Below are 27,627 nucleotides of genomic sequence, written 5' to 3'. Positions count from 1 at the left end.
TCCTCCCTGAAGAACAGGGATCTCTCCTACCCCTAATCTTGTGGCTGATGCCTAAAACCCCACTATTAGAAGCTATTTTCAGCAATTCAAAATATTTGATCACTGTGTAAATAAAGATGCCAACTGGAGTAAAAATATTTTAAGCGGTGATATTCCACGCCTGTATCGATGTAAGTGGATTTTTCTTCCTTACTAAAATGAAACGAGGAAGGCTTTCGTAGTATGGCATGCAAGATCCAAAAGACACAATCAATGCCTAAAGGTGAGCTGGAGAGAACACTATTTGCTTGGGCTGGCAGCACGATCATGTCCCTGAAGCAGGTCAGTGGTTTGCCGGAGGGGGCGGGGGGGTGGGGGGGGTGGCTTAGTGGGGAAAAAAAAACATTCAGCACCTCCCCCAATCTGCCTTACTCCTTCTCTCCCTTGAGGGGCCAATTTGTACAGAAACACAGCTTTCCAGCCCTTGTAATTGCAAGACTCCATCCAGTGTTGGCCCTCACAGAGATGCGTTTCACAGTCCTGCTTTGGCTGGTCCTGGCTGTGTCCGTGGCCAGGTCATCAGTCTTTCCCCTCCGCGTGAATAAATCCTGAGTGAAAGAAAGGACAAGGAATACAGGAAAGCCTCTTTTCTCCTCTCCCCAGGATAATCCAGCTCAAATTCTTCAGTAGGGGCGGCTTTGGGCCCTTTTAAACCAAGGCTATTATTGCTCAAGGCTCAACCAGTTTGCATGTCCAAGTGGAGACACTAAGGGGGGGAGGGAATTGCTAAAACGTGTTTATCTGAAAACAATGACAACAAAATCCCTACCAACCAAGGATCCTGGAGCTCATCTCACTTCTAATTCAAAAAGCATTCTAATTAAGCAAATTTTGTTTCCCCTCTAGGCAAACAAAGCCTGAAATTAGGATGGAACACAAGTAGTGGGAACGCATGTGAAAATGAGAGGTTCACGTGTTCCAAGGTCATCCTCACAGACTCACAATGGTGCTTTGATGTCACCACTTGGAGGGCCTTGGTTTGAATTTAAATGTGTGTGCTAGACATGTTTTGAGTTAAATCGCTTAAACCCAATGTAAACTTTTCTTTAAGAGAAAACCAAAAATTCTAATTTGCTTAATTTGCAAATGTCGATTTGGTTAATTTGTACCCTTAATTGTAATCAGGTTCAAAGCCGAAGTCAAAAAGCATAAATTACAGCAGGGTTTTGATACCATTTCCAATAATGTTATTGGAAAAAATTAATAGAGCAAATGCTGGGCAGATACTTTTGAGTGCTTTTGTTATATAGGTCCTTTTTGGGGGGGTTGGGGAGCAGAGGAACATTTAGACGAGATTCAAAAAGTATTTGGCAGAATTCCTTTTTTTTTTTTTTTTGACAGGAGAATTCTATAGAGTTTATTCTCACTGAAACGTAAGCAGGCTGATTTTATGGTTTCAAGATCTCTTCTGTTGTCCAGATGATAAACTGTGTGAGGGTTAGGTAGGACATATTCCTGGATTATAGGCAGAGACATTTACAAAAGGAACTATAGTATCCAAGTGTAAACCCAGCATTCTTGTCGTTGTAGTAGATCTTGCCGGGAAGACTATGAGATTTGCAGATTATAAAACAATGCAGATTTTACGAGAGACTTTTTAGAAAAGGTGGCGTTCATCCGACAGAGTCACTCTGAGTCACCACTTGGCTGAAATAAGTTTTGATGCATGATGTTTCTGGTGATAATATGTACTAAATATAACGATATTGCTTCTAATCGATTTGCCACAGCTTTCCCTCCACCCCTGAGAAAACAGGGTCACACAGAGACTAAATGCAAACTGAGGTGACCTTCCCATTTCAAACTATAGTATTTTATGTTCCCTTTCCTCTTAAGCCTAATGTTCACTAGATTATCTGTGACGGAAGAGGATTTCTATTTGCTTGTTTTTCAATCCAGCTTCTAACAGAGGGGTGTCTCATTTATTTATCCTCAGCCTGGGTAGGCAAAAGCAAAAATCAACTGTTGGGATTACATCAAACTAAAAAGCTTTTGCATAGGAAAGGAGACTCAGCAAAATGAAAAGGCAACCTAATGAATGGCAGAAGATATTTGCAAATGATATATCCGATAAGGGGTTAATATGGGGGGGGGCTCAGGGCTCAGTTGGTTAAGTGGCTGACTCTTGATTTGGGCTCAGGTCACAATCTCTATCTCAGGGTCTGAGATTGAGCTCTGTGCTCAGCAGGGAGTCTGCTTGAGATTCTCTCTCTTCCTTGCCCTCTGCCCCGCCCCTTCTGCTCACGTGCTTTCTTTCTGTCAAATAAATAAATCTTTAAAAAAATAATAAAAATAAATAAAAATAAATAAAAAACGAGAGAAGAGAAATAACAACCAACACCACAGAAAAACAAATAAGAGAATATAATGCGAAATTAGAAGCTAACAAATTGGACAACCTAGAAGAAATGGATAAATTCCTAGGAACATATTCATTTCCAAAACTGAAACAGGAAGAAATAGAAAACTTGAACAAACTGATAACCAGTAAAGAAATTGAGTCAGTAATCAAAAAACTCCCAAGAAAAAAAGATCCAGGACCAGAAGGCATCACATGCAAATTTAAAAAAGGATCAATACCTATTCTTAAACTATTCCAAAAAATAGAAGAGGAAGGAAAACTTCCAAATTCATTCTATGAGGCCAGCATTGCCCTGATACCAAAACCAGAAAAGACATCATTAAAAAAGAAAACTACAGGCTAATATCCCCGATGAACACGGATGCAAAAATCCTCAACAAAATACCAGCAAACAGAATCCAACAATACATTAAAAAATCATTCACCATGATGAAGTGGGATTTATTCATGGGTTGTATGGGGGGTTTAATATTTGCAAATCAATGCAGTACACCACATTAGTAAAAGGAAGGATAACAGTGTATGATTATTTCAATAATGCAGAAAAAGCATTTGGCAAAGTACAACATTCATTCATGATAAAAACCCTCAAGAAAGTAGATTTTGAGGGAACAGAAGTCAACATAATAAAGGCCATATATGAAAACCCCACAGCTAACGTTGTTCTTAATCGGGAAAAACAGAGTTTTCCCCTAAAGTCAGGAACAAGACAAAGATGCCCACTCTTGCCACTTTTATTCAACATAGTACTGGAAGTCGTAGGCCCAGCAAACAGACAGGAGAAATGAAAAGAATCCGTATTGGTCAGGAAGAGGTAAAACTTTCATTATTTGCAGAGGACATGAAATCGAAAACTTGAAATAGTCCACCAAAACACTACTAGAACTGATAAATGAATTCAGTCAAATTGCACGATGTGAAAGCAATATACAGAAATCTGTTACATTTCTATACACCAATAATGAAGTGGCAGAAAGAGAAATTAAGAAAACAATCCCATTTACAATTGCATCCAAAATAGTAAGATACTTAGGAAGAAACCTAACCAAAGAGGTGAAAGACCTGTACTGTGAAAACTATAAAACACTGATGAAAATAACTGAAGACACGGAGAAATGGAAAGGCATTCCATCCTCACATATTGCAAGAATAAATATCATCATAATGTCTAAACTCCCCAAAGCAATCTACACATTTAAATGCAATCCCTATCCAAACACCAACAGCATTTTTCACAGAACTAGAACAAACCTAAAATGTGTGTGGAACCACAAAAGACCCCAGATAGCCAGAGCAGTCTTCACAAAGAAAAGCAAAGCTGGAAACATCATAATTCTGGATTTCGGGTTATAATACAAAGCTGTAGTGATCAAAACAGTATGGTACTGGCACAATAACAGACACATAAATCAATGGACAGAATAGAAAACTCAGAAATGAGTTTTCTGAAAAATTTCTGCAAGAAAATTGAAGGTTTTGATGTAATGCTTTATTTATGATTATGAGTTTCAGATTAAGATTTTTTGTTTGTTTGTTCTTTTTTAGAGAGAGAGTGCTAGTGCATGCTTGAGCTGGAACAGGGAGGGGAAGAGAGAGAGGGAGAGAGAATCTCAAGCAGACCCCCTCCCTGCCCCTCCCCCACAGCTGAGCACAGAACCTGACATGGGGCTGAGTTTCACCACTCTGAGATCATGATATTAGCCAAAATCAAAGTTGGGTGCTCAACTGACTGAGCCACACAAGTGCCCCTAGATTTCAAAGATTTTTTTTTAAAGGTTTTATTTATTTGACAGAGCGAGAGACCATGAGCAGGGGGAGGGGCAGAGGGAGAAGGAGAGGCAGACTCCCAGCTGAGCAGGGAGCCAGATGCAGGAGTCGATCCCAGGACCCTGGGATCATGACCAGAGCCGAAGGCAGAAGTTTAACCGACTGAGCCACCCAGGCGCCCCTCAAAGATTTTTTGAAGTATTTTTTCAGTTATGGTGTCCCCACAAGATTTAACAATCCCTTTTTAGCCAGTTACCTGTATCAAGACATTCCACATCACTTTCATAGAAATAATGTTTTTTGCATTCATATAAATAATATATCTATTTCTATCTTTGTATGTATTACAAACATTAGTACAATGGGCATAACCCGGTTTATGAACAAACACAGCTGCCATGAGTATGCATTCATCATCACAGTGCAGGCAGGCAGGGTCCGAGAAACCAGGGGGAGATCCTACAGGACCAGCCAAGAGGGTCCTTGGTTTCACGCAGGATAGAAATCAAGCGCACGCCAGAGGAAGTGGAAAGAGAGTTTATTAGTGTAAGTGATGGAGAGAGAATAGCAGACGGAGCATCTGGGAGATGTAGAGAGGAAAGAAAAATGAGTCTCATCGTTGCTTGGGGCTAAGGGTTTATATTGGAAAACGGTCTAGGGTCTGTGTTCCTCTAGGAATCCAGGACAGGGACCAATGAAAGGCATGTCCCGGGTGAACAATAGGGGTTATTCCATAAATGACCCGAGGCTGGGGTTTCGGTGCCAGAGTCAGCCAAGGTTTATTCGAAGCGAATGACCCAGAACATGTCCAGGAGCTGGCTCTTCTTGGGTGTTATTAGGTGTTTGAGGGCCTGGGAGAAACCCAGAGAATGCTTGACTCACTCGCTTCCTCTTTGAATGAGAATAAAGCTTCTCGGGCTTATTCGGAGGCAAAATACCGAACAGGAGTCCGTGGGACTTGGCAGAAAAAGAGCAGAGATGGAGCCTTTCTCAAATGGAGTCCCTCCAGCTTCCCAACCTCAACAGTTTTCATAGAAATCCCCTTTTATTTTTTTTGCAAACATATTCCGCAGACTCACACGTACTTCACAGCTGTGTCTGTAGCTGTACCGCCCTGCCTGGCCTGTCTCCTCCTCCATACATTGTAGCAGGCACACAGCCAGCAGCACTCCGGGAACAGACACATGGACGGGACAAATAGGGCGCCATAATGAAGAGTAACTCCTTAAGGGCCATCCTCAAGTTTAGAAGGTGGTGGTGGTTTTTACCCTCACAGAACCAGGCTGGCATCTGGAAATGTTTTAATTCCTTCTTATTTATGTTGCTGTGTTATTTAACATGTGAACAAGGGTGATGTTTAGGACACAGAATATGACTTTATGGATGTTAGTGCACTAAGCAAACCCTATGTAGGCCTTTCCATCCCATTATGAACTCAACTATATGATTTTTAATGGGGTTCATGTTTTGCATGTTATTAAAAATGAACCTTTAAGGTAAAGGAAATTGGGGACTGAGCCGATGTATCTTGTTCTGTGAAATTTCCAAGAATAAAGAGATAGATTCACAAACATGGAGGTTGTCTGATAGTCCTTCTAGGTAATAGAGCAGTCAAAGGCTGACAGAATTTTGGTTAAGACAGGTAAGTAAAGAGACAAAATAATTTTCGGGGGGGAACTGCCCGTTTCATGGCTTGACGCCTGAGAGATACGCCATTCTGCTCTTGTGAGAGACAACAAACAAGTGATCAGACATTCTTTTTTTTAATGACTGACCTTTGTGACATGTGAGATTGATTTCAAATGTCTGCAGATTTAATCTATCCTGGATCATACAAAGCAATTACAGCTGAGAATGTTGTGTGTTTTATTCTAACTCTTTAGTGATTAGTTACCTACCTTTGGCACCTGTGTTAACTCCTGCTGACAAAGAATCGTCATTTACCAGAATACTTCAGCTTTTTTCCTAGGGTAATACTCTAGTGTTGTATGTACAGTGTTTAATAATCACTGATTTTGTTATTTTCGATAATCCTACCCCAATGTCGCTTTTGATGCAATACAGGCCCTTTACTGACACAAGGTTTATTCTGTGGTAGAAAAATACCGAGAAACACGCTGTTAACATCTCATGAGAAAGGTGATTTGTAATATGAACACTTATAAAGCTGAATTTTCAACTAAAGGAGTAAACGTTTGCTTCAAAGTGTATAAAAGCAAGTGAAAATATTAGAAGATCTAGTTAAGATTTGGAATATGTCTATGTATGAAATATTTTGACAAACTATATACCAATATCATAATATTCATACTATTGAAGTTAATAATAACATTAATGATATCATTTTAAATATATTAATTCCCTTAAAATGAATTAGTTCTTGACGATAGGATATTCTTGACGAGACTGAGGAGCAAAGCCAGCTCCAAGCAGAGATCTGTCCAGAGATTAGCTGACAATATAAAGCAGTGAGAGGCTGACTTATTCTGTTGTGAGAAGACCATGATATGTGACCGATAATTCAGTCCCTGCCACAGTGGGTTGCTGCACATAATTATCCTTAGGCCTCGTCAGACCTAAGAGGAAGGCCTGACACACCATAGGAAGTTAGGGTCTGTGTGCTTAGTTAATGTCCCATCAGAGCATGGGCAAGCAAGACGCTTTGCAAACTGAGATTATATTAAGGTTTTTGGTTTGGGTTTGTTTGTTTTTAAGGCTTTTCTACCATTACAATTCTGAAAAGTGTTGTTCAAAGTCATACATGATCTCACTTGGGTTAGTCTACCTTCATCTGGGATTCACACTGGCTTGTTTATAGTTTATCAAGCAACACCTGAAATATAAGAGGGGAAGGGCTACGGGGCAGGCACGGATTAAAGTTGACCTTTTCGTATTCCCAAGAAACATACCGCTCAGGAGGAATAAGGCCTTGGGCATTTACAAAATCGGTTTCACTCCACCGTCTCTAGGTATCGCTACTGTGAAAGAATTTGTGATTGCATTTGTTGCCTGTCCATATTTGGGAAAATGCAGGATGCTCAAGGTTACAACTGGTGATTATGTAGTAAAACACCTAAGATTCTGATTATAGCGTAAGTATTGCTTGGATCGCTATCAAATGAAATTAGGCTCTATCCGTCAGTACTGAGACAGACAGTGGACTGGAAGTGAGGAGAAGGTCTATCAGAGCAAAGGAGATTGCTTCTGTTATCTGTTACTAGTTTATTTTCTAATGCAACTTGTGGTTATAGCTCATTTGTTCTGTGTGGAATCTAAATCTTTTTTGGGAAAATGGGATTTTTCCCCTTAAGACTGATAGAATGTTTTGTCCTTTCTCACCTGGGATTTCGGCATAGCAAACACAGAAATGAGGGACAGTCCATGTTCTGAGTTTCTGGTCGAAAAGTGGGAGTTGGGGATGGAGGGTCAAGTAAAACTGTGGGCTGCAACGTATCTAGTGCTGTCAGTTAGGAAGATAACTGTAAGTCTTCCCGGGACATGGAGGAGAGTTCTCTGTGGGGGACACAAGCAAAAGGCCGAATATCTGGGCACGCACCAAAATGTTGCTACTGACACCAACCACAGAATAACATGTGTTTATAGTTCTTTCAACTGTGGAACTACACAGATGATGAAGTCAAGAAAGGGATTTAATTTTTTTTTTTTTTTTTTAGTATTGCCTTTTTCATTTAAAAGAAAGTATTCAGACCCATGGATCTCTCAAGGATAGATATCTTTTGATTAATTCATTCATTAAAAATAAACATCAGATACTGAAGTCATCCTTAATTTTACATTCCTTTTATTTAGTCTGCACTGAACAATTCAGATTTAACTACACAAAAAACATAACATCTAAGTTTTCACTTAGAGCCCTTCGGTGAAAGCTTTGGGATAAAGCAACTGTAACTTCCAAGTAATCGAGCCAACTCTGTGAATTAATATTAACCAGAACTATCACACATGTAAAGGAGTTATCCTCTCCAATATGTGGGGAAGCATATAGAAAACACGGCTAAGTGGACATTATGAATAACAATAAAAAATACAAGAACAGGTGGCAGGAAATAGCACAGGGAAGAAAACTTTGTAGAAAGAGTCAAGTACCCAGTTAAGATGTAAAAACCTCGTAAGGGAAAAATTCAGTTTCCGGGTTTCAGCTCTCTCCTTGTATTAAGTGCTATTTTTTCCTGTTACTAGACATTGGTTTTTCTTTTCCAGAGTAAGACCACCCAGTTATTTGGGTGTTTATGCTTCTGTTAATTTTAATTTGGTCTATGATATAAATTTGGTCTGTGTGTCCATCCACATCTTCAAGGCTTAAAAATAAATCAGGTAGTAGCTCTAAAGAAAATATGGTAAGCCCCACCTTCCTACTGATTTTTAAATCTCTCACAGGTATGTATATTAGGGCTAACTGGCTTTATTATCAAAAGTAAAGTGAGTAATAATTAGCTAAGCAGAGGTTTCTCTATGTACCTGGGTCTCAGTTACTCTGATAACACAGTGACAGTTAAGTAGATCCGCAACTAAGAAAACTGAAAGGCGTGTTAAATGTTGGAGAGACTAAGATTTTTAAGTCCTGATTCTGGTTGACCACATGGATACCATCTGTATATGGAAGGTAGTCACCAGGAACCTGGGAACTGTACTGCATGAAGCTTTCTGCTACTTATGACAAGTCCAATGCTGTGCAGAATTCACCCAGATAAACTGGTCCCTAGACACTGATTTTTCGAAAGAATGTGAGAGAATTACTGAGATTCATATTCAGGGCTTAAAGACTATTGAGAAACAGGAAGCTGAGTCTCGTTGGAGCAGCCTTCAGTAACCTGGCTGATCCCAGAACTGTCCCAGCAAAATCGTCCCCCTCAAGGCCAGGCCAGAATACTGCTGGTGTCTGAATGGTGGGATGAATGAAACATCTCACCAGATGCATTCCTGGATGTTTCCGGTAGCACAGCTTGAAAACAAAAAACAGAAAACAATTCTAATACAAGTTGAGACTTACCCTGTTAGCACTAACATTCTGAAATATTTCCAAAACACTAAAACAACACTTAACCTAATACAGCATTCTATTGTCCCCAAAATTGGATTTTGTATTTTAAATGGCTTACCAAAAAATATATCTTAAAATTTTGAGGTAAACTTCTTTATTTTCTTACACAACCAAAAATCTTGAACTATCTTAGTACATTACCATTTTAACAGGTCATAGTCTTTATGTGCAGTTTTCACTGTTTAACCCAGTATTTTTTTTTAAATGTAGTTAACATAGTGTAGACACTTTTAATATTGCTGCATATCCTTCATAATCTTACTTGGTATACTATAACCATGTTCAGAGTTATTTTTGTATATTTACAGTGAATAAAAGTGAACAGACCCACTGCTTCCTACCCCCCCCATTAAAAATAAAAACAAAAACAAAAGACAACAAGATGAAATGAGATAAAATTCTGGGAGGGAAACTCTAATCATTCAAATGTGGGGATGCAGAAGTCAGCTTTTTGCATCCATTCTCCATGCTAGAGAAAAACTTTGTGACTACTGCCAAATACTTCCTAAAACCTTTCAAGAAGCCCCAGTAGATTTCTGAATTTGTTCCTTTAAAATTAGGATGCTCTGCCTTTGCTCAGGAGGCAGCATGGCAATCTGATCTGCAGTCAGCTGAAGAACCTGCATGATCAGAGCTGCCTTTTCTTGATCCTGTGGGGTTACCTGGCTCTGCCCAGGACTGAAACTGCTAGCCTGGCCTCCACCTTGCTTGCCCGCTCCCTGCATGCCTGTTCCCTGTATGCCCGCCCCCTGCATGCCCACTGCTTGTATGCCCGCCCCCTGCATGCCTGTCCCTTGTATGCCCGTCCCCTGCATGCCTGTCCCTTGTATGCCCGCTCCCTGTATGCCTGTCCCTTGTATGCCCGCCCCTTGCATGCCTGCTCCCTGCATGCCCGCTCCTTGTATGCCTGCCCCCTGCATGCCAGCTCCAGGATTTCCCACCCCTGAAATGCTTGAGACCTGTCTAGGTCCCTGAGGACCACCTGCCCCCATATTAATGGGCCCAGGTCCCTGGATTCCACCAGTCATAGGGCCTCTGGAACTGGGGCCAGGGCCCCGTATCTCCATCCCTCTTGCGTCTATGCCTCTCGCTTCCATCCCTCTGGTTTCCATCGCACAGGTCTCCATTCCCCTTCTCTCCATTACTCGTGTCTCTAAGACTTCAGTCTCCATGGCTCGAGTCTCCATCCCTCGAGAATCTCTACTACCTCTACCATCCATAGGGAGTCCCCTCTGATCTATCATGGGTCCCCTGGGCTCTCCAATCAGCAGTCTGGGATCTGCTAATGGCCCTCCCCTCATCTCATGTGAGGAAGGGCCACGGCCGTCATGACCAGAGGCATGGTGCATGGGGGGGCCCTGATGAGGTGGGCCAAGATAGCCTCTGGGCTCTACTTCTCCAGTGACTGAAAGCAGAGTCCCTCCACGTGGGTCGTTTGGAGCATCTCCCAACAGTCCTCGAGGAGGGAGGCCCCCGGCAGTCATAGGCCCACGAGGTATAGGAGCTCTAGGATCCGACATCTGCACCTGTCCCCGCTCTAACGGGACTGGACCCACGCCTGGCATTCCAACCTGGGGCTGCATTCCTCCACCAGGAGTTAAGGCACCAGGCCCAGGTCCGGGAACCGCGGCTGAAATGGGGCCCGGGGCCGGAATCCCCCCCTGGATCGGGGTCTGCATCAGAGGAGGGATGTCTTTGACGGGTCTTCTGGCCATATGCTGAGGCTGCGGGGCGGAAGGGTTCTGCTGGTTGAGCAGAACACTGGGGCCGGGGCAGAGGCCGGGGCCAGGGCCGGGGCCGGGGCCGGAGACAGGCTGGGATTTGCCCGGAATCAGCGGTGTGACATGTATCTTGCGGTGCAGGATCTTCAGCGCGATCTCGGGGTCCATGATCCTCATGACCACCTGGGCCTGCAGCAGCGCATAGGCCAGCTGCGGGTTCTGGAGCAGCATGTTCCGCGCTTCCTGGTGACTGTTCTGCACACACAGCTTCATCTGCTTCATGAGCTCGAACATCTGCTCCGGGGGCAGGCTGGCGACCGCCCTGGTGATGGACTCGGGGGCGTCCTCGGGGTCGATGGGGTCCCCGTATGGGGAGTCGATGATGGGCGCCGCAGGCCCGAGGCTCTTGAGCTCCTCCTTGTTCTTCTCGCTGGCGGCGTTGTCCACCCGCAGCGCCCTTCCGCTAAACTCGCGCCCGTTGAGGTTCCGCATGGCACTGAGCGCGGTCTCCTGGTCCTGGTACTCGCAGAAGCCATAGCCCTTGGGCTTACCCGTTTCGCGGTCGTACACCAGCCGGAAGCTGACGACCGAACCCACCTCCGAGAAAATGTCCTTCAGCTGCTCCTCGGTGGCCTCGTACGGAATGTTCCCCACGAACACGGAACGCAGCGACCGATCCATCGCCGGGTCTCTCACCGCCAGACTCGACATGATTCCGGTTGGGCACACAGCGGAGAGCCGATTCTTCCAAGAGTCGTCCTCTGGCGACCCACACTTCCGCTGAGCAACGGAAGCGGCTCTCAGAGCCCGGGCGGGAACCGCAGCGACGCGACCGAATCGTTCCGTCCGTCCGCGGAAGCCGCACCACCTCTGTGTTCCCCTCACTACCTCAGCTAGTGCTTTCTACCGCTGGGCTTTCGTAATTCCGTCAGCTCCTTGTTACCGAGAGGCACGATTCCCTTCTCTCTCTTCTGAAGACTTTCCATGGCGAGCCACCACGGCCGCCGGGAAAAGCTGGGTGCAGGCTGACCACAGTAAAGATGGCCGCAGGGGTTTCACCGTGGGAACCGGGAGCGGCCGCCTCCCTTGACGTCAGGGGCGCTTTTGCTTCCGTTTGCCCGGCGGGAAATCGCCAACCGTAGGCGGGTCAGGGTGCCCTGTTCTTGGTTCTGGTGCCGGTGTCTCCTGTAGCCTCCCTCCCAGCTTCCTCCGGTCCTATTTAAACCATGTTTAAAATCCCATTCCGGACTATGAGGTAAAAGTGTAGGCGTTTCAGAGCAGTTTGGCATGTGCTCCCTGACATACAACAGTAACAGCCCCGGTTCAGAAAACATTTGGGGAAAAAAAAAAAAAAAAGAAAGAAAGAAAAAGAAAACTTTTTGGGAGAGGAGCTGCCGGAGGCCCCAGTGTGGCGCGTGCAGCCGCAGGCAGCGGCCCCTGTGTAGACAGTCCTCGCCCTTAACGGTATTAACCGGTATTAACAGGAGTGATTCATGGCCAAGGACGTTTTATGGCTGCAGGGTATGAATTAAATGTGTTCAGCCACTCTCGCCCTGTAGACTTAGATTGCTTCTGATTACTGTGGACTGATGCGATGCTTTCACCACCGCGGCCCTGGAGGGAGAAGCAAACTGCCTTGTCTTTATTGCTGCTAGTTCAGAAGTTGTAACAGACCTGGGATGTGAGGTTTCCTCCGTCATTTAGCAGGTGGTAGAAGTGAAGCTTGCAGGACAGGAAAGGGCAAAGCCAGAATTAATTCCTCTCTCCCTCCCTCCCCCCTTCTTTCCTTCCTTCCTTCCTTCCTCCCTCCCTCCCTCCCTCCTTCCTTCTCTCCCTTCTTTTTTCTTTTCTCTCCCCTGCCCTCCCCTGCCCTCCCCTCTTCCTTCTTTCTCTAATCTCTGTACCCAATGTGGGGGTCAAAGTCACCAGCTCAAGAGATCGTGAGTCTCAGGCTCCACCACCTGAGCCTGCCAGGTGTCCCTAAAACCAGATTTCTTAACCATGTTGGTCTGTCCTAGCTCAAGAGCTGTGCTGCCCGCCAGGGTGGTCACAAACCACTAGCAGCTCCTGAGTGCTGGAAATGGGGCTGGCCTGACTGCGAAATTGAACTTTCAGGTGTTCAAGAAAGATCCACAAAGTACATTTAATGATCTGATGGGTTTTATTAAAGGATTCATGAATCAGGCCACACCCCATATAGCAAGTACTGATTCACTGCCAGGAGTTGTACAAGATGTTTTCTTGTTTGTTTTTGTTTTTGATAGAGGATGGGGCAAGAAAGTTAGCAAAAGAAAAGGGTTGTTCCAGAGGAGGGAAAGGAAGGGGTCTCATCCTGCAGATGACCTCATCTTTCTGAGCAGGGTGGAGAGGACCCAGGTGACAGACTCACTGGTGCCCACGGGAAGGCAGCTTTTCTGACTGACCCCTTTACGGCTACCCTCCTGGGAAGGTTGAAATCGCAATTAATTGGGTATTACCTGGATTTGGAAAGTCGGTCTCAGTGATACCATTTTGGCCCTGTGGTTCTTCCCCCTCCCCCCGCCCCTTTTAAACAGTTGTATGTATTTTATATTTAAATATAAAAACTGATATCCAGTTAGACTACTGAAAGCCTTTTTAGTATGTTTGGACCAACTTGGGTATGGGATCTACTTTTGCAATGACAAATTTTATTAAGTCTAAACAAAACAAGTATTTCTAGTTAAAATTTAGCATTTTAATTGAGATGGCCTATATGTGTAAATACATGCAAGACTTTGAAGACTTTGAAAAGTAAAAATATCTCATTAATTATGTATTGTTTACAGCCTGAAATATTTTTAGTACACTGGAGTAAATAATATATTTTAACATTAAATCACTCATCTCATTTTTTTAATGTGGTTACTTAAGGAAAATTAAGTTACATGTATGGATCACGTTGTATGTCTAAGGACTGCACTTCTCCAGAGCTTATGTCTTAACTCCTAAGCAGAGAATCATTTTATTCTACAAATGCCTTTGAGGGGATGGTGAAACTTGAAGTCACACCCAAAAATTGTGTCATGTAGTTGAGTATCGCAGTCTGATGAATAGAGCCGAAATGACTAGAACAGTTTAGCTCAAATAAGACAGAGCGTCCCTTTGCCTTTAATAGTTCATCAAAACAGGCTTGGACATTGCTCTTCGCTGAGACACATGAGAACTTATAGCTGCGAGTGACCAAGTGTACTTATATCACCCAATAAAATCTTCTTGCTGATGCCAGCTGGCTGGGTCCAAGGACCCAGAGGGGGTCCTCCAGGAGCAGCCAAGGGGGTGCTTGGCTTTGCACAGGATGGAAATCAAACGTGAGCCAGCAGTAGGTGAGAGCTGAGTTTATTGAAGATCTAGAGAGAGCAGTGCAGGTGGGGCACATGGGAGACTCAGAAAGAAAAGGAGCATGAGTCTTGTCTTTGTTTGGGGTCTGGAGTTTTGTGGTGGTCTGGTGTACGTGTCCCCTCAGGCAACCAGGAGCCATGAGAACAAAGACGAGGGCACACGTGTTACTCCTTGGAGCCAGGGGTCTTGGCGTGGAGATGTCTACCTCTGGTGGCTGGAATACACATATGGTAGCTTCATCATCTCCTGGTCCTTCCTTAGATGTTATCTGTTCTCAAGAAATCACTGAGTCCTGATCCCTTACAGGGAGCGCATACATTATCTGCATTATGAGGCATGTGTAAAGTGAGGTGGGATGCAGGTCTTAGCAAGAATGGAAGCAGGAAAAGGAATAACAAGCAGATTTTTTAGAGTCCTTCAGTTTCCCTGTGTCACTGCTAGTCAAAGAAACAGAATAGCCTTGTGCTAGTAAGGTTTTTTTCCGGTGATTCTTTTCTAGGAGGTGAAGTGGGGTGGGGGAGGGGAGCTGAGGCTGGTGTCATTCAGGAAAACTACACACAAGTCAGTTCAGTTTGTCTCCTTTCCATACCATCTCTTTACAGAGAGAAGCCTTAACTTTTTTTTTACACACATTTTGTGTGTAATTGTTTGTGTATTAAACGTAATCTGGAGGATGGTGAGAGGCTGCTGGAATGAATTGTCAAGTTCATGAAAGGTGGCGTGGCTTATCTGCCGGTTTCCTTACTGCCGCTAGTGTCTGACCCCGTGGTCCCCACACTTCAGTGTGCATCAGAACCTCCTGGAACCATGGCCTGTTAGTTCACATGGCTGGGCCTCACTGCCTCCCCTCCCCCCTCACTCGGTATTTCTGGGGTGGGAGTGGAGAGTTTGCATTTCTGACTCGTTATTAGGTTATGCTGATGTCCCTGGTCTTGGGAGCCCACTTTAAGAATCATTGATCTGAACAAATGGACTTGAAGTGCTTCTGTTTCGTTGTCTTCGGTTTCCATTTGTATTGAGTACATCTGTTAAAAGGTAGGAGGTATGGGTGGTTACTCTCTTAATCCTGCCCTAGCACAGCTAGTACATGCTGACCTCGCACAGAAGGTACCCTGGGCTCCAACAGTGGGGAAACAGAGTGGCTGAGGAACTCTGGGGACAAACAGGCCGGCAGAAGCCATTACTGTAAGTGTATGAGCGTTTTGCCATTGGTCTTCCGTATTTTCTGTAGTTCCCTATTCCGAACTGGAAGAATGGTTTGCTGTGACCCCCTTCATAAAGGACCAGTATGACCGAGCACAGAGCTCAATGCCCAGGGCACATAAACTAGTACTTATTATTAGCTGAGTGGCCCAGAATTACTAAGAGCTCTTGGAAACCTGTGTGTATTTCCTGGTACCAACACATAATTTTCACAGATCTACCTTAGAAGAACCTCCATTTTATACTTTCTTTGTTCCCATAATGTTTACCCTTTAGATGTTTGTAACATGGCATAGAATCTGAAGAAAAATGTGCATGGCGTCTTGCATGTTTAAGTGTTGATTCTTTTAATAAATCAAAATACCAAGTATACTGAGAGTGAGTAAACAAACACACCAGAACATAGAGTCAAATGGGGGCCGTTCTTCAAACTAATCGCCTTTAGAAACTAAACTTAATCCTTTGATGCTTCTGTTGTTCCAAATGATTTTTAAACTCCTACCCTGAAATTGTTTCAGGGATCCATTTATAAGTCATACTGGAAAATTGGTGTCAAAGGTACACCTTGTTTTCAACAAAGAACAGAGTTATGCAACCAAATCACCTCTCTTTCAGACCAGACTTGGCAAAGATAGGGTATGTAGCTATTTCCAAATACCAAAACTTACATCTGAATATGAAGATTCTGTAGACAGTGAGAGTAGAACAAAAGATTCACCATAGATTGAGGAGACAAATTCCAAAGAGAGGTACTAAAAATATCTTTTAAGTTCTAACTGGCCTTTCTGAAACAAGTGTATTGCACTTCAGGAAATGGATCAAAAGCACTCTTCCACCAAGTTCTCCCTGACCTTCCCCCTCCTTCCTCTAGGTTGGAGATAAGTTCATTTGCCTTTGCATGTAAATCACCCCTTCTCTGTATCTTTTTTTTTTTTTAAAGATTTTATTTATTTATTTGACAGAGATAGAGACAGCCAGCGAGAGAAGGAACACAAGCAAGGGGAGTGGGAGAGGAAGAAGCAGGCTCATAGCGGAGGAGCCTGATGCGGGGCTCGATCCCGTAACGCCGGGATCACGCCCTGAGCCGAAGGCAGGCGCTTAACCACTGTGCCACCCAGGCGCCCCTCTCTGTATCTTTCTGATGATAGTAACTCTTCTACCTTTGAGGAGAACTGTCATTTTCCTTCTATAATATCATTCAAGGATAGAACGACATTCTCCTTTGTCAATTAACAAAGTACCTTATATTTATTCTTTTATTCTGTCAATATTTATTCTAGGCACTGGCAATACAGCAGTGAAAAAGACACACTCCACTAACACAGAGGCTCTCTGAGTGTGGTCTCTAGACCAGCAGTATGAGCATCACCCTGAAACATCTTGGAAATGCAAAGTGTGGGGCCCTGCTTCAAACCTACTGTCTCAGAAACCCTTGGGAGTGGGGTGTCTGTACAGAAATCTGGGTTGTAATAGGCTCCCCGGGTGATTCCGATGCAGGCTAAAGTTGAGAACCACTGAACTTAATGGAGACAATCATAGATAGGTAGATAGACAGACAGACAGACTTTGTCTTGTAAACTGCTGTATCCTCAGCACCTAGGATAGAGCTTAGCACGGGTAGGTGCTCATTCTATTTGTTGAATGAATGATGAGAGCTGACCTTAGAGTTAGCTAACGCACAAACCCTTCATTTTACACAAGAGGAGTTCTGTGGCGTTAAATAGCGTGTCCCCAGTCAGAATGGCAACCTTGTCATTTTATTCCTAGGTCAGTGACAGTTCTTCCATGTGACTGTTTGAAAAATGCAATGAAGCAGCAGAGACACTGATAAGGTCTAGATCATCAAGGAAGACTTGCTGATGGAGCTGGGATTTAAAGGATGGGTTATAATCTGGCCTGTGTCCAAGGAAGTTGAGGAGAAATAGCCAGGAACTAGAAATAGCCAAAACACGAACAGATAGAAATGGCCAAAACATTTTTTGATGCCCTCAGAGGAAAACAAAAACATAGTGAGTAGTGTGATTTAAGATTGTCTTTTAGGACAGATTGTGAAAGGTTTTCAGGGTGAGATCTGTGAGTCTAAACTCACAGATGTACGAGTCAGTAGGCTTTCTTCCTTCTTCCTGAAACATGGGCACAGAATAATAATGGCAGAGATTTAAGAATCCCAATCTTCTCCAGTCCTCCTCCATGAGATCTTTTGGGCCAGACTCTCCATGTTTTAAAAGTTTTATTCTTTTTTTTTTAATGTTTTTTTTATTATGTTAGTCACCATACAGTACATCCCTGGTTTCTGATGTAAAGTTCGATGATTCATTAGTTGCGTATAACACCCAGTGCACCATGCAACACGTGCCCTCCTTACTACCCGTCACCAGCCTATCCCATTCCCCCACGCCCCTCCCCTCTGAAGCCCTCAGTTTGTTTCTCAGAGTCCATAGTCTCTCATGCTTCATTCCCCAATAGAGAATCCAGAAATGGACTCTCGGCTCTTTGGGCGACTAATCTTTGACAAAGCAGGAAAAAACATCCGGTGGAAAAAAGACAGTCTCTTCAATAAATGGTGCTGGGAAAATTGGACAGCTACATGCAAAAGAATGAAACTTGACCACTATCTCACACCATACACAAAGATAACCTCCAAATGGATGAAAGACCTCGAGGTGAGACAAGAATCCATCAAAATCATAGAGGAGAACATAGGCAGCAACCTCTGCAACATCGTCCAAAGCAACCTTTTTCACGACATATCTCCAAAGGCAAGAGAAACAAAAGATAAAATGAACTTGTGGGACTTCCTCAAGATAAAAGTTTTATTCCTAATTGAAGTATAGTTGACATATAATACTAGTTTCACGCGTACAACATAGCGCTTCGGCAGTTGTAGGTGTTGCAAAATGCTCACCGTGACAAATGTGGTTACCATCTGTCACCAAAGTTACGGCGCTATTACGGACATATTCCCCATGCTGTACCTCCCTGTGACTTCTAACCGGAAGCTTGTACCTCCGATCCCCTTCACCTGTTTTGTCCACCCCCCAACCCCCACCACCACTATTGCTGTATCTATAGCTGTGTCTCTTCTGTGGTGGTTTGCTTTGTTCATTTATTTTGTTTTTTTAGATTCCACACATAAATGAAATCATATGGTATCTGTCTTTCTCTGTCTGACTTATTTCGCTTAGCATATTACCCTCTCCAGACTCTCATTTTTAATCCCTTATGATGTTTGTTTATTTATTTATTTGAGAGAGAGAGTGAGCATAGAGAGCAGAGGGAGAGGGAGAGAGAGAATCTCAAGCAGACTCCACACTGAGCACAGAGCCCAACTTGGGGCTCGATCCCACGCCCCTGAGATCATGACCTGGACCGAAACCAAGAGTCAGACGTTTAACCCACTGAACCACCCAGGCGCCCCAATCCCTTATAATTTTTAATCTGAAGTGTGGCAGTTTACTCTTCCTACATTGAACATCTTCTGCAATTGGCTTCCTTCTTATTACTCGCCTCCCACCCCTTCCTCTGTTCACCATTCTTTGTTGGGGATGTCTTTTCTCTCTCTCTTCTCTCTCTCCCTTCTCATCCTCACATATCTAAATCCTTTCTGTCCTTCAACACTCACTTCAGAGACTTCCTTTTAAGGTATTGACTTAGCAGCTGGTATCTTCTTCTACCTTGTGTCAGCGACAGTGAGATGCTCCTGTTACCCCTTAAGCATAGAACCCATGTCTGAGTTTTATTCCTCATATTGCCTCGCCCAGCGCTTTTTATATTCCAAGCACTCAGTAGATATTAAAAAAATTAATAGAAGATCATCTTATAATAACAGATTACGTATGTTAACCAAATGATAATGTGATGTTTTTAGTTCACGAAACACTTTTCTCTGGGTTCCCCCATGTGGTTTGGACGGCAATCATGTGTATCCTGATTTTAGGGGACTGTTACATAGAGCTTTGTCTGACGGTAGACTCATTTAAAATCCAGACACCATTCATGAAAGCTGACTCTGAGCACTAAAGAGGAAGGAGGCCCTCTGATAAATACTTAATAAAATGCAATATTGTATTTAATCCTTTCAACAACCCTTCTGAGATAGGCTGTCATCCTGTCAATTTACAGCTAAGAGAAGGTCACTACCATGTCCATGTTAACTGGCAGAGCCAGGATTTGAACTCACATCATTTGACTCAAGAACCAAGCTCTTAAATTATTCCATTAAATGAGTTTCCTAAGGATACATAGCTAGTAAGTGGTAGAACTACAGCCTGAAACCAGGTCTCTTGATTTTAAAATTCCTGTTTCACAATTAGTAGAGTAATCATAGGTTATTGAGGCCTGGACACAATCTCCCTTGGCCTTTTTCCTGATTGTCCCTGAGTGTAACTAATTGCAATTTTGATACCACAATCAGTGCTGTGGCAACAGATGGACCATAAGGTATAAAAACTGAAGCAATTGAGAAAGTGTTTCTTTTTTTTTTTTCAATTTGCAGGGCTATAGATAAACATCACATACAGATTTTTTTTAAAGCATCCATTTAGATAGGCAATAAATGCATTTTTCATAAAATGAGAGCCAAATTAGGTTTATCTGTGACATTTTCACCATTTTCTAAAAATTTTTATTTTATCTTAAATAATATCTATCCCCCAAAGTGGGGCTTGAACTTCTGACCCCAACTGATCAAGAGTCCCATACCCCACTCACTGAGCCAGCCAGGCACTCCACCTGATTCTTAAAATGTATTTAATATGCAACAATGTACAGAGGAACACATAGTAAATTTCATTTACTGACACATGAGATGACTCGCTTTGATTGGCAAGAGGAAGACCTCGTGAATTTGGAACTGCAGGGAATATGTCATTCCAGGACTAGAGGCTTGGAAGAGGGAAACATTTTCCCTGGAAGGGATTGTGTAGTCGAATCCCCCCCTTTTTTTTAATAGACGAAGAAAATGAGACCCAGGAAAGACAAGAGACTTGACAGTCACATGCCCAGTTGCTGGCCTAGCATGAAACGGAATCTAGATGTTCCGATTTCCCATCCAGAGGCAGTTAGGTGAAGGCTTAAGAGTACAGACTTTAATGTCAGAGAGACTTGGGTCGGCTGCCTGGTTTACTAAGTAACTGCATAGCCTTAGAACAATTACTTAACCTCTTTGTGCTTCCATTTCATAGAAATGGAATATCATTGCTGTGGACCATTGTGTTGAATACATGACATACTTATTTTTATCATCATTTATTTTGTACAGTAATTATTAATCTACATGTGTTACATAGAACCAGTAGCAGTAGATAAAGCATCTGAAGTGCGAAGAGACTCATTTTAGCCTTAGTGTCTATCTTATTTATTTCTTAGTGTCTATCTCCATCTTTGTCTTTGAAGGGGTTGGCCTGGGTGAACTCACGGTCTACTGTCAGATTATCTTATTTCAAAAATTTGAACTCACATCATTTGACTCAAGAACTCATGCTCTTAAATTATTATTCCGTTAAGCGAGTGTCGCAAGGGTACATAGCTAGTAAGTGGCAGAGCGACAGCCTGGAACCAGGTCTCTTGATTGTAGGATTCCTGGCTGGATAGCATGGCCATTGTCACAGGGGGTAGGTCTGTAGTTGAACGTGGCTCCTGTTTCGGCTCAATCCCATCAGATGCTTCACTGAGAATTTCACTGATCAATGTGGTGCTCACTAGGTTCTCATACTAAACCCTAAAATGCACTCTTCAAATACTTAGTTGGCTGAAATTCCACTTTTTCATTTGCATTAGAAGGGCCTGCCTGAACTCTAACCGTGGAGGATCCGGGCTGGCACGCAGGGTACCCCTCTGAGCGAACAGTCCTGTTCAGGATGTCATTAGCACTGCTGCTTTTGAGCGTGTGCTGGCAGACATAGGCCATTTCTTCAAACACGGGAGAAGCATGACTAATTGGACAAGAACCAGAGCTCCCTTATTCTCGCTTGAGGCTGTCACCTGAAAGAACAGAGGGAGGAAGTATCCTCATAAACTGTGGAAAAGTACAAGCCCCCAAAGCAGGACCTGAATAAAGACATCCTGTTTAAGATGAGCGACTCGTGAGTCTTTCTTCCTGCGAGCAGAACAATCCAATACCCAACTTCAGAGAAATGTCTCAACTGCCATTCCCTTCACCTTCCGGCATCGCTCTGCTGAGGCTCGATCCAATGAGCCTGCATTTATACCAAGTTACAGGAGAGAAGTATTTTGGATTTATTATCACATTTGAATGATCCTCGAGAAACATTATTTCAGCATGCCACTTCATATTTGCCACCAAGCAATTAGATTCTCCAGAGTCAAAAATTGGCTAAAAATGTAAAATCCAATATTTATAGGAGGCAGTTGCTAGCACTTTTTGGTGCAAGTCTGGACACGGCCTCCAGCCACGGGAAGCCAAAGGTGGGGGTGGGGGTATGTTCACGGCACTCTGCCACGTCTGGGGGCATGCCAGCTGACCTAACAAGATGCCACAGACTGGGGACCTTGGACAACTGAAAATTCTCTCACAGTTCTGGGGGCTGGAAGTCTAAGATCAAGGTCTGCCATGTTTGCTTTCCCCGAAGCTTCTCCTTGGTTTGTAGATAGCTACCCACTCACCATGTCCTCACATGGCTTTTCCTCCATGTGCGTGAATTCCTGGAGTCTCTAGCACTTCTTCCAAAGACCAGTCGTGTTGGACTAGGGCTCCACACTTATGAACTCATTGAACCTTAATTATCTATTTAAAGGCCCTACCCCCCAATAACATCGGAAGTTAGGGCTTCAATATATGAACTGGGGTGGGGAGAGGAGAGAGTGGACCCAATTCAATCCACAACATGCAGTAATGCAGTCACCTTCAAGAAAAGAAGGAATGGGGCACCTGGGTGACTCAGTCAGTTAAAGGTCTGACTCTTGATTTTGGCTGAGGTCATGATCTCAGGGTCATGAGACTGAGCCCTGTGTCAGGCTCCACGCTGGGCATGGAGGCTGCTTGGGATTCCCTCTCCCTCTCCCTACCCTGTGTGCACTCTCTCTCTCTTTCTCTCTCTCTCATTTCTACTTTTATCTCTCTTCCGCTTGGAGGACCAGATCTCTCTGGTTTTTCTCCCTAGTCTACTGACATTTGGGGGGCTCTTCCTCAGATTTTTTATTTACTTGCTACAGATTTGCCCAGAGAAAATGATTTGTTTCTCTGAGTGCAAATTCCAGCTTTCTGGGAGAGAGAATTTAAAGACCCACCTCTACTCTGATGTCTATCCATGATTCAATCCAATATGGGAAAGGGATGGAGGCCAGGGTGATAGTGAAACCATCTAACAACCATACACAGGGGCCCAGCAATCATTTGTCATGGAAGAGACCCTACAGACTCTCTCAGTGCCTGGAGTTAACCTTCTTCACCTGCTGGACCACAGAGAGGTCCAGGACAGGGGCACTGGGAGACTCAGGACAGTGGCTATTTATTATCAGGTGCAGATTTGCGATGATTTTAAATGCTGGTCCAGCTATCCCGCTAACAGCTGAATATCGGCCCTGGTTGCCCAAGGATTCCAGAAGGAGCTCTTCCTGGCCTATCCTCGTGAGGGGTAGGAGCAGGGTGAGAGGCTGTCCTGAGCCAGGTGGCTGTTCTCGATCCGTCTCCTTTTTTGTTTTGTTTTGTTTTGTTTTTTAAAGATTTTATTTATTTATTTGACAGAGATAGAGACAGCCAGCGAGAGAGGGAACACAAGCAGGGGGAGTGGGAGAGGAAGAAGCAGGCTCCTAGCAGAGGAGCCTGATGTGGGGCTCGATCCCATAACGCCGGGATCACGCCCTGAGCCGAAGGCAGACGCTTAACGACTGCACCACCCAGGCGCGCTTCGATCTGTCTCCTATCAGGGAGAGCTTGTACACCACACTCGTCTAAGTCAGGCCCTCTGTCTCTGCAAACACAAAATAGTAGCTCCCCGAAGGGGTCATTTCCCTATAAACTTTTAAATACTGATTTACAGATAGAAAAAAAAAAAAAAACAGCCTGGTATAAAACAGTAAAGAAATGCTTAGCTGCCCATTCACGATCTTCAGAAAGCTCTCGCTACATAGAATGTATGATTTTTCTTGATGGGGAGGAGAACATACATTTTTAAAATATCAAACTCTTCCATCGCTCATTTAAAAATATTGAGACTTCTGTTCTTGACAGTTTAATGAGACGATAAATAGTAACAATTCCTTGGTTTACCGTGCTCTTCATCACTACCATCTGACATTTACCTTGGGCTGGCTGCGTCTACTGCCTCGCAGAGCTGCACAATGCAAGAACTTCCTCTCACTCACCCCCAAGCTGTGTGCCAACCCCCCTCTGGCTCCGGGGGACAAAACAAGGCCTGCAGGGAAGCCAGGAGGTGCAAAGGACCTATTCCTCTGGAGCTCTGCCTTTTGTGAGCTCTGAGAATGGAATTGTGCGCGGTAGCCCGCAGCCCATGAGGGGTCCGGGGAAGAGCAGCTGAGGCCCGCAGGGAGGATGAAGGGAAGGCTGAGGTTATCCTGCAGGTTCAGTGCTCTGGGGTTTGAGCAATCGCTGCTGGTGTTCATTCACACCTGCAGGACTTACACAGGGGGGCCCCGGTGCCAGGAAATCCTCCGGCGAGCAGGTGTCTGCGGATGGGGTGGAGGGGGTGGCGGAGGGCAGGGACAGGCAAGCGTCCCTGGCAGGAAGGAAGCGGACCTGACTGACGGGTTTCAGATCAGCACCGGCCTGATCCGTCTTTAGGAATCCTTTCAGGCATCGTTCCACAAAAGGGATTCGGCCCCTATTTTGTAAATAATCGTCAAGTGTGTGCTATGTGGACAGTAGGCTCCGAGTGTGGCAGGATGAGGACTTGTCAATGCAATTCCTGCTTTCAGCAGCACTTTTCACTGGAAACTTTTATTAGCTTTTATCTGGAACTTTCACTGAGGATGGATGGTATTGAGATTCAGCTTTGTGGCAGAGAACAGCTGTGCCTGCGAGGAGTTTCTGTTCTGTCAGACAAGATAGAGAAGACAGGATGTGAGCAGACAGTTTCCAAATGCATTTTTGATTTGTTTGATTTCCTCAGAGGTGTATAGAAAACAAAAATATAATTGCTGTTTACCCGCTGACCCTCTTGCTGAGGTTGAAGATAAAAAGGAATTTTTTTCCCTTTATTACTGAGGAAAAGACTGTTCTTTCTCTTTGCCATGCTGGGTTCTTTATGGCCATATACACCTATCTGTACTGAGGACGGAGGATTGTTACTTATAGCTGATTACATCCGAATCAGAGCCGGTGGAAGTCTGGCAGCCCCTCACCCCCCCTCCATGTAGAACCAGGGGGCGTGGGCCAGCCTCCTTCCCGGGGGACTAGCAGTACCTGGTTTCCCGGCCATGGATGCAACCAGCACCTTATTGTTCTTTTCCCGAGTTCTTAAACTCTAACCTTCAAACAAAGCATATGATCACTTGAGGGCCGTTTTTAAGGATAGCATACATACGAGAGATCCAAGTTTATTTCTTAGTTAAATTAAGTATCTCATTTAAATTTAAATACTATTTGCATTTTGAGAAAAATGATACAAACCACCAGACTGTGTTCACAAGGGACACGTCCCAAGAGCTTGCTCACCAGGGACGGTAGGGTCCATCCGGTGTTGGTCACTTGATGCTGTCCTGTTCGTCGGGCTCAGCAACAAGTCACATTCTTTAAGGACTTGGTTTCCCAAAATGGCCCTTCTTATTCACACGCTCTCTCCCTTTAAAAAGAAAAAATCCTCTCTCCTGTTTCTGAGGTTGCTGTCCACCATGTGAGTTTCTTTCTGACCCCCTTTCCTCTAAGTGTGAGTGTATGCTTCCCATCATCTGGGTAGAAAACAGTTCTGTGCTCATGCAAATTCCCCCCGCCTCTGGTTTGCCTCCTGGGGGCTCCCAGGTGGTTCTGGTCACTTGCCCGAATGAAGCCAGAGCGTTTGGGGGCGACTTCCTTTCGAAGGCACCAGTGCTCCTTCCTTTACGTAGGAGGTGACCGTCCGTAGCTGAAAGGGGTCGAGTGAGAAAGCAGGTGGAACAGACTGCTAGAAAGTTTAGCCTGGGAGACAGGGTTTGGGTCAGTGGAGAGAGGAGCAAACCTGTTAATGAGCAGAGTCAGAACGGCCAGCATCCTGATAAACCAAGGGGGCAGTGGGTCTGCATTCTTGTCCTCTTTTCTCTCTAAGTGGTCTTTCCGTCTCCATCCGTGTGTCAAAATTATTGTCAGGGCTATTGCTTGTTCACAACACTGTTTGAAGAAGTAAGGGTTCAATAGCCAACAGTATCAGGACATAACTCTAGGGGACTTTAATACCCGGAGACCCTAGAACCTCACAGAAAGCTCTGTGAATCCCACTATTACTGTTACAGCCACAAAGCCACGTGCTGTCCCAAGTGCTTTCTCCGTCATTGCTCACCCACCCCCACAACAGCCTCGGGAGGATTTTCTGGTAGATGAGGAAGCTGAGGCACAGGTAAGTCCAAAGAATCTGCGCTGGGTCTTAGAGCAAATAAGAGGCAGACACGATTCCAGGCAGTCTGGCCGAGGGAGATCGTTCATTAATTCCTGAAAGTTCTAGCTCGTTTTTCGTGTGTTCAGAATCAATGCTTTGCCCCCTGAAGGAAAGATTCTGTTAAATTTCACCACCAGCCACATATTCTAACTTTTTCTTGCCTTGTCAGCTCCCTGTCAGTTTTGGGAAGAAATGCGGCATGAAACTGACAGGAAGAAACTCTGAAATCTATAACCACGTGGCAGAATATTGAAAAATCTTCGCTGAGGCTTGTTTGGTCATTTACTGGGATGGCCTTCACACCAGCGGCCAGTGGCACAGGCGATTCACTAGACACCATTTAGCTAAGACCTTATTGTGCCGAATTCTCTTCTCATCTTTTGTGGCTGCTTACTTATAAAAACAGAGCGCCCAGAAGCTCTGAATTATTTCACAGTGGGGAGAAGCAAAACAGAGAAGACTATTCATTTCAGCTGTTTCAAATGGAAATTGTCCCTCCAAAGAAAGAAATATACGTGGAATAAGAGATATACGATTCTTGGATGAAAAGAAACACGTAAAATGACACATTTCTTCTTTGGAAGCTCAAAAGGCATTATTTATCAATAGGGTATTAAATTACATTGAATATTTTCTAGCCTTAAAACTAGCATGATGACTACAAACGTGTTTCTCAGGCTTTTAAAACATTATGCACACCTCAGACGCATGTAGATTTGTGTAACACAAGTGTGATCGTGTTTGGCGTATGAACGTTATGTCAGACTAGTATTTGTACAATGCAGCAATATCATCATACAGCTTCCGGTGTCTCCTCGGAAGGGACATCCAGACATTATTTAAAAATCTCTGTGTTAGTTAGAATCTAAAAGAGAGCCCGTTAAATCCAATAGATGGATATACACTATGGTTTTTCTTTCTTACGCATACATCATGCTTACATATCGTATGTTCAGATTTCTTTGTCCAGAGGAGCAGAGTGGCCACACAGCCCATGCAGACGCCATGGAAAGGCACTGCTTGTCTGCGGGGAGCTGAGGCATATTTAGGATAAAGAAGAGAGTAGGATGGGAAAAACAGGGGCAGTCAAAAAGTAGAGTTTTGGAAGAGAAAAGGGTCTCTCTCTTGTCTCTTGAAAGAATGAGAAAGAGATGTAGAAGGAAATAAATGACAGAGAGAGGTAGGCGGACCGATGTGCTCAGAGCTATCAGCAAAATGTTCATGAGCGCCAGTATGTAGCCCCGATTGCCGAGAATGGCAGACCCACCAGTAATGACCATGACGTTTTCCTGTCATCAGGGAAAGATGGAACCATCCATTCTGATCGTTACTTGCACCAGGAGCTGTAAATGTCGGGAGACATCATTCATTGCCTGTAATCACAAATGCGAGAAACAACATGTCTATCAGCAGTGAATTAGATGAATTGTGTTTATTATGGCTATATATTATAAAATACATTCTCTTTCATAGAATTACATACAACAGTTTCCAAAACAAGGGAAACCCGTGTATTTATGGAATGATGTTCTATAGATTTATTTTACCTTATTTATTAATTTTTTT

At 44.0% G+C, this 27,627-nt stretch overlaps 2 protein-coding genes across 3 annotated transcripts in view; one reads left to right on the top strand and one right to left on the bottom strand.

The window, feature by feature from the left end:
• Positions 1-27,627, top strand: part of PRKG1 (protein kinase cGMP-dependent 1) — a 1,188,324-nt gene that overhangs the window by 654,552 nt on the left and 506,145 nt on the right. The gene's annotated exons all lie outside the window — the stretch shown is intronic.
• Positions 9,314-11,759, bottom strand: CSTF2T (cleavage stimulation factor subunit 2 tau variant). The gene has a single exon (XM_008689580.2). The coding sequence runs from the start codon at positions 11,660-11,662 to the stop codon at positions 9,746-9,748; it is 1,917 nt and encodes a 638-aa protein (XP_008687802.1). The 5' UTR covers positions 11,663-11,759; the 3' UTR covers positions 9,314-9,745.

This window comes from Ursus maritimus, unplaced genomic scaffold (assembly GCF_017311325.1).
Source record: "Ursus maritimus isolate PB19 unplaced genomic scaffold, ASM1731132v1 scaffold_7, whole genome shotgun sequence".
NCBI classification, from domain to species: Eukaryota; Metazoa; Chordata; class Mammalia; order Carnivora; family Ursidae; genus Ursus; species Ursus maritimus.
Note: the sequence above shows the minus strand (reverse complement) of the source record. Positions and strands in the feature narration are given on the sequence as shown.

What these genes read in the sequence shown, in the direction of transcription:
- CSTF2T (XM_008689580.2), bottom strand. Translation starts at nt 11,662, where the DNA reads ATGTCGAGTCTGGCGGTGAGAGACCCGGCGATGGATCGGTCGCTGCGT.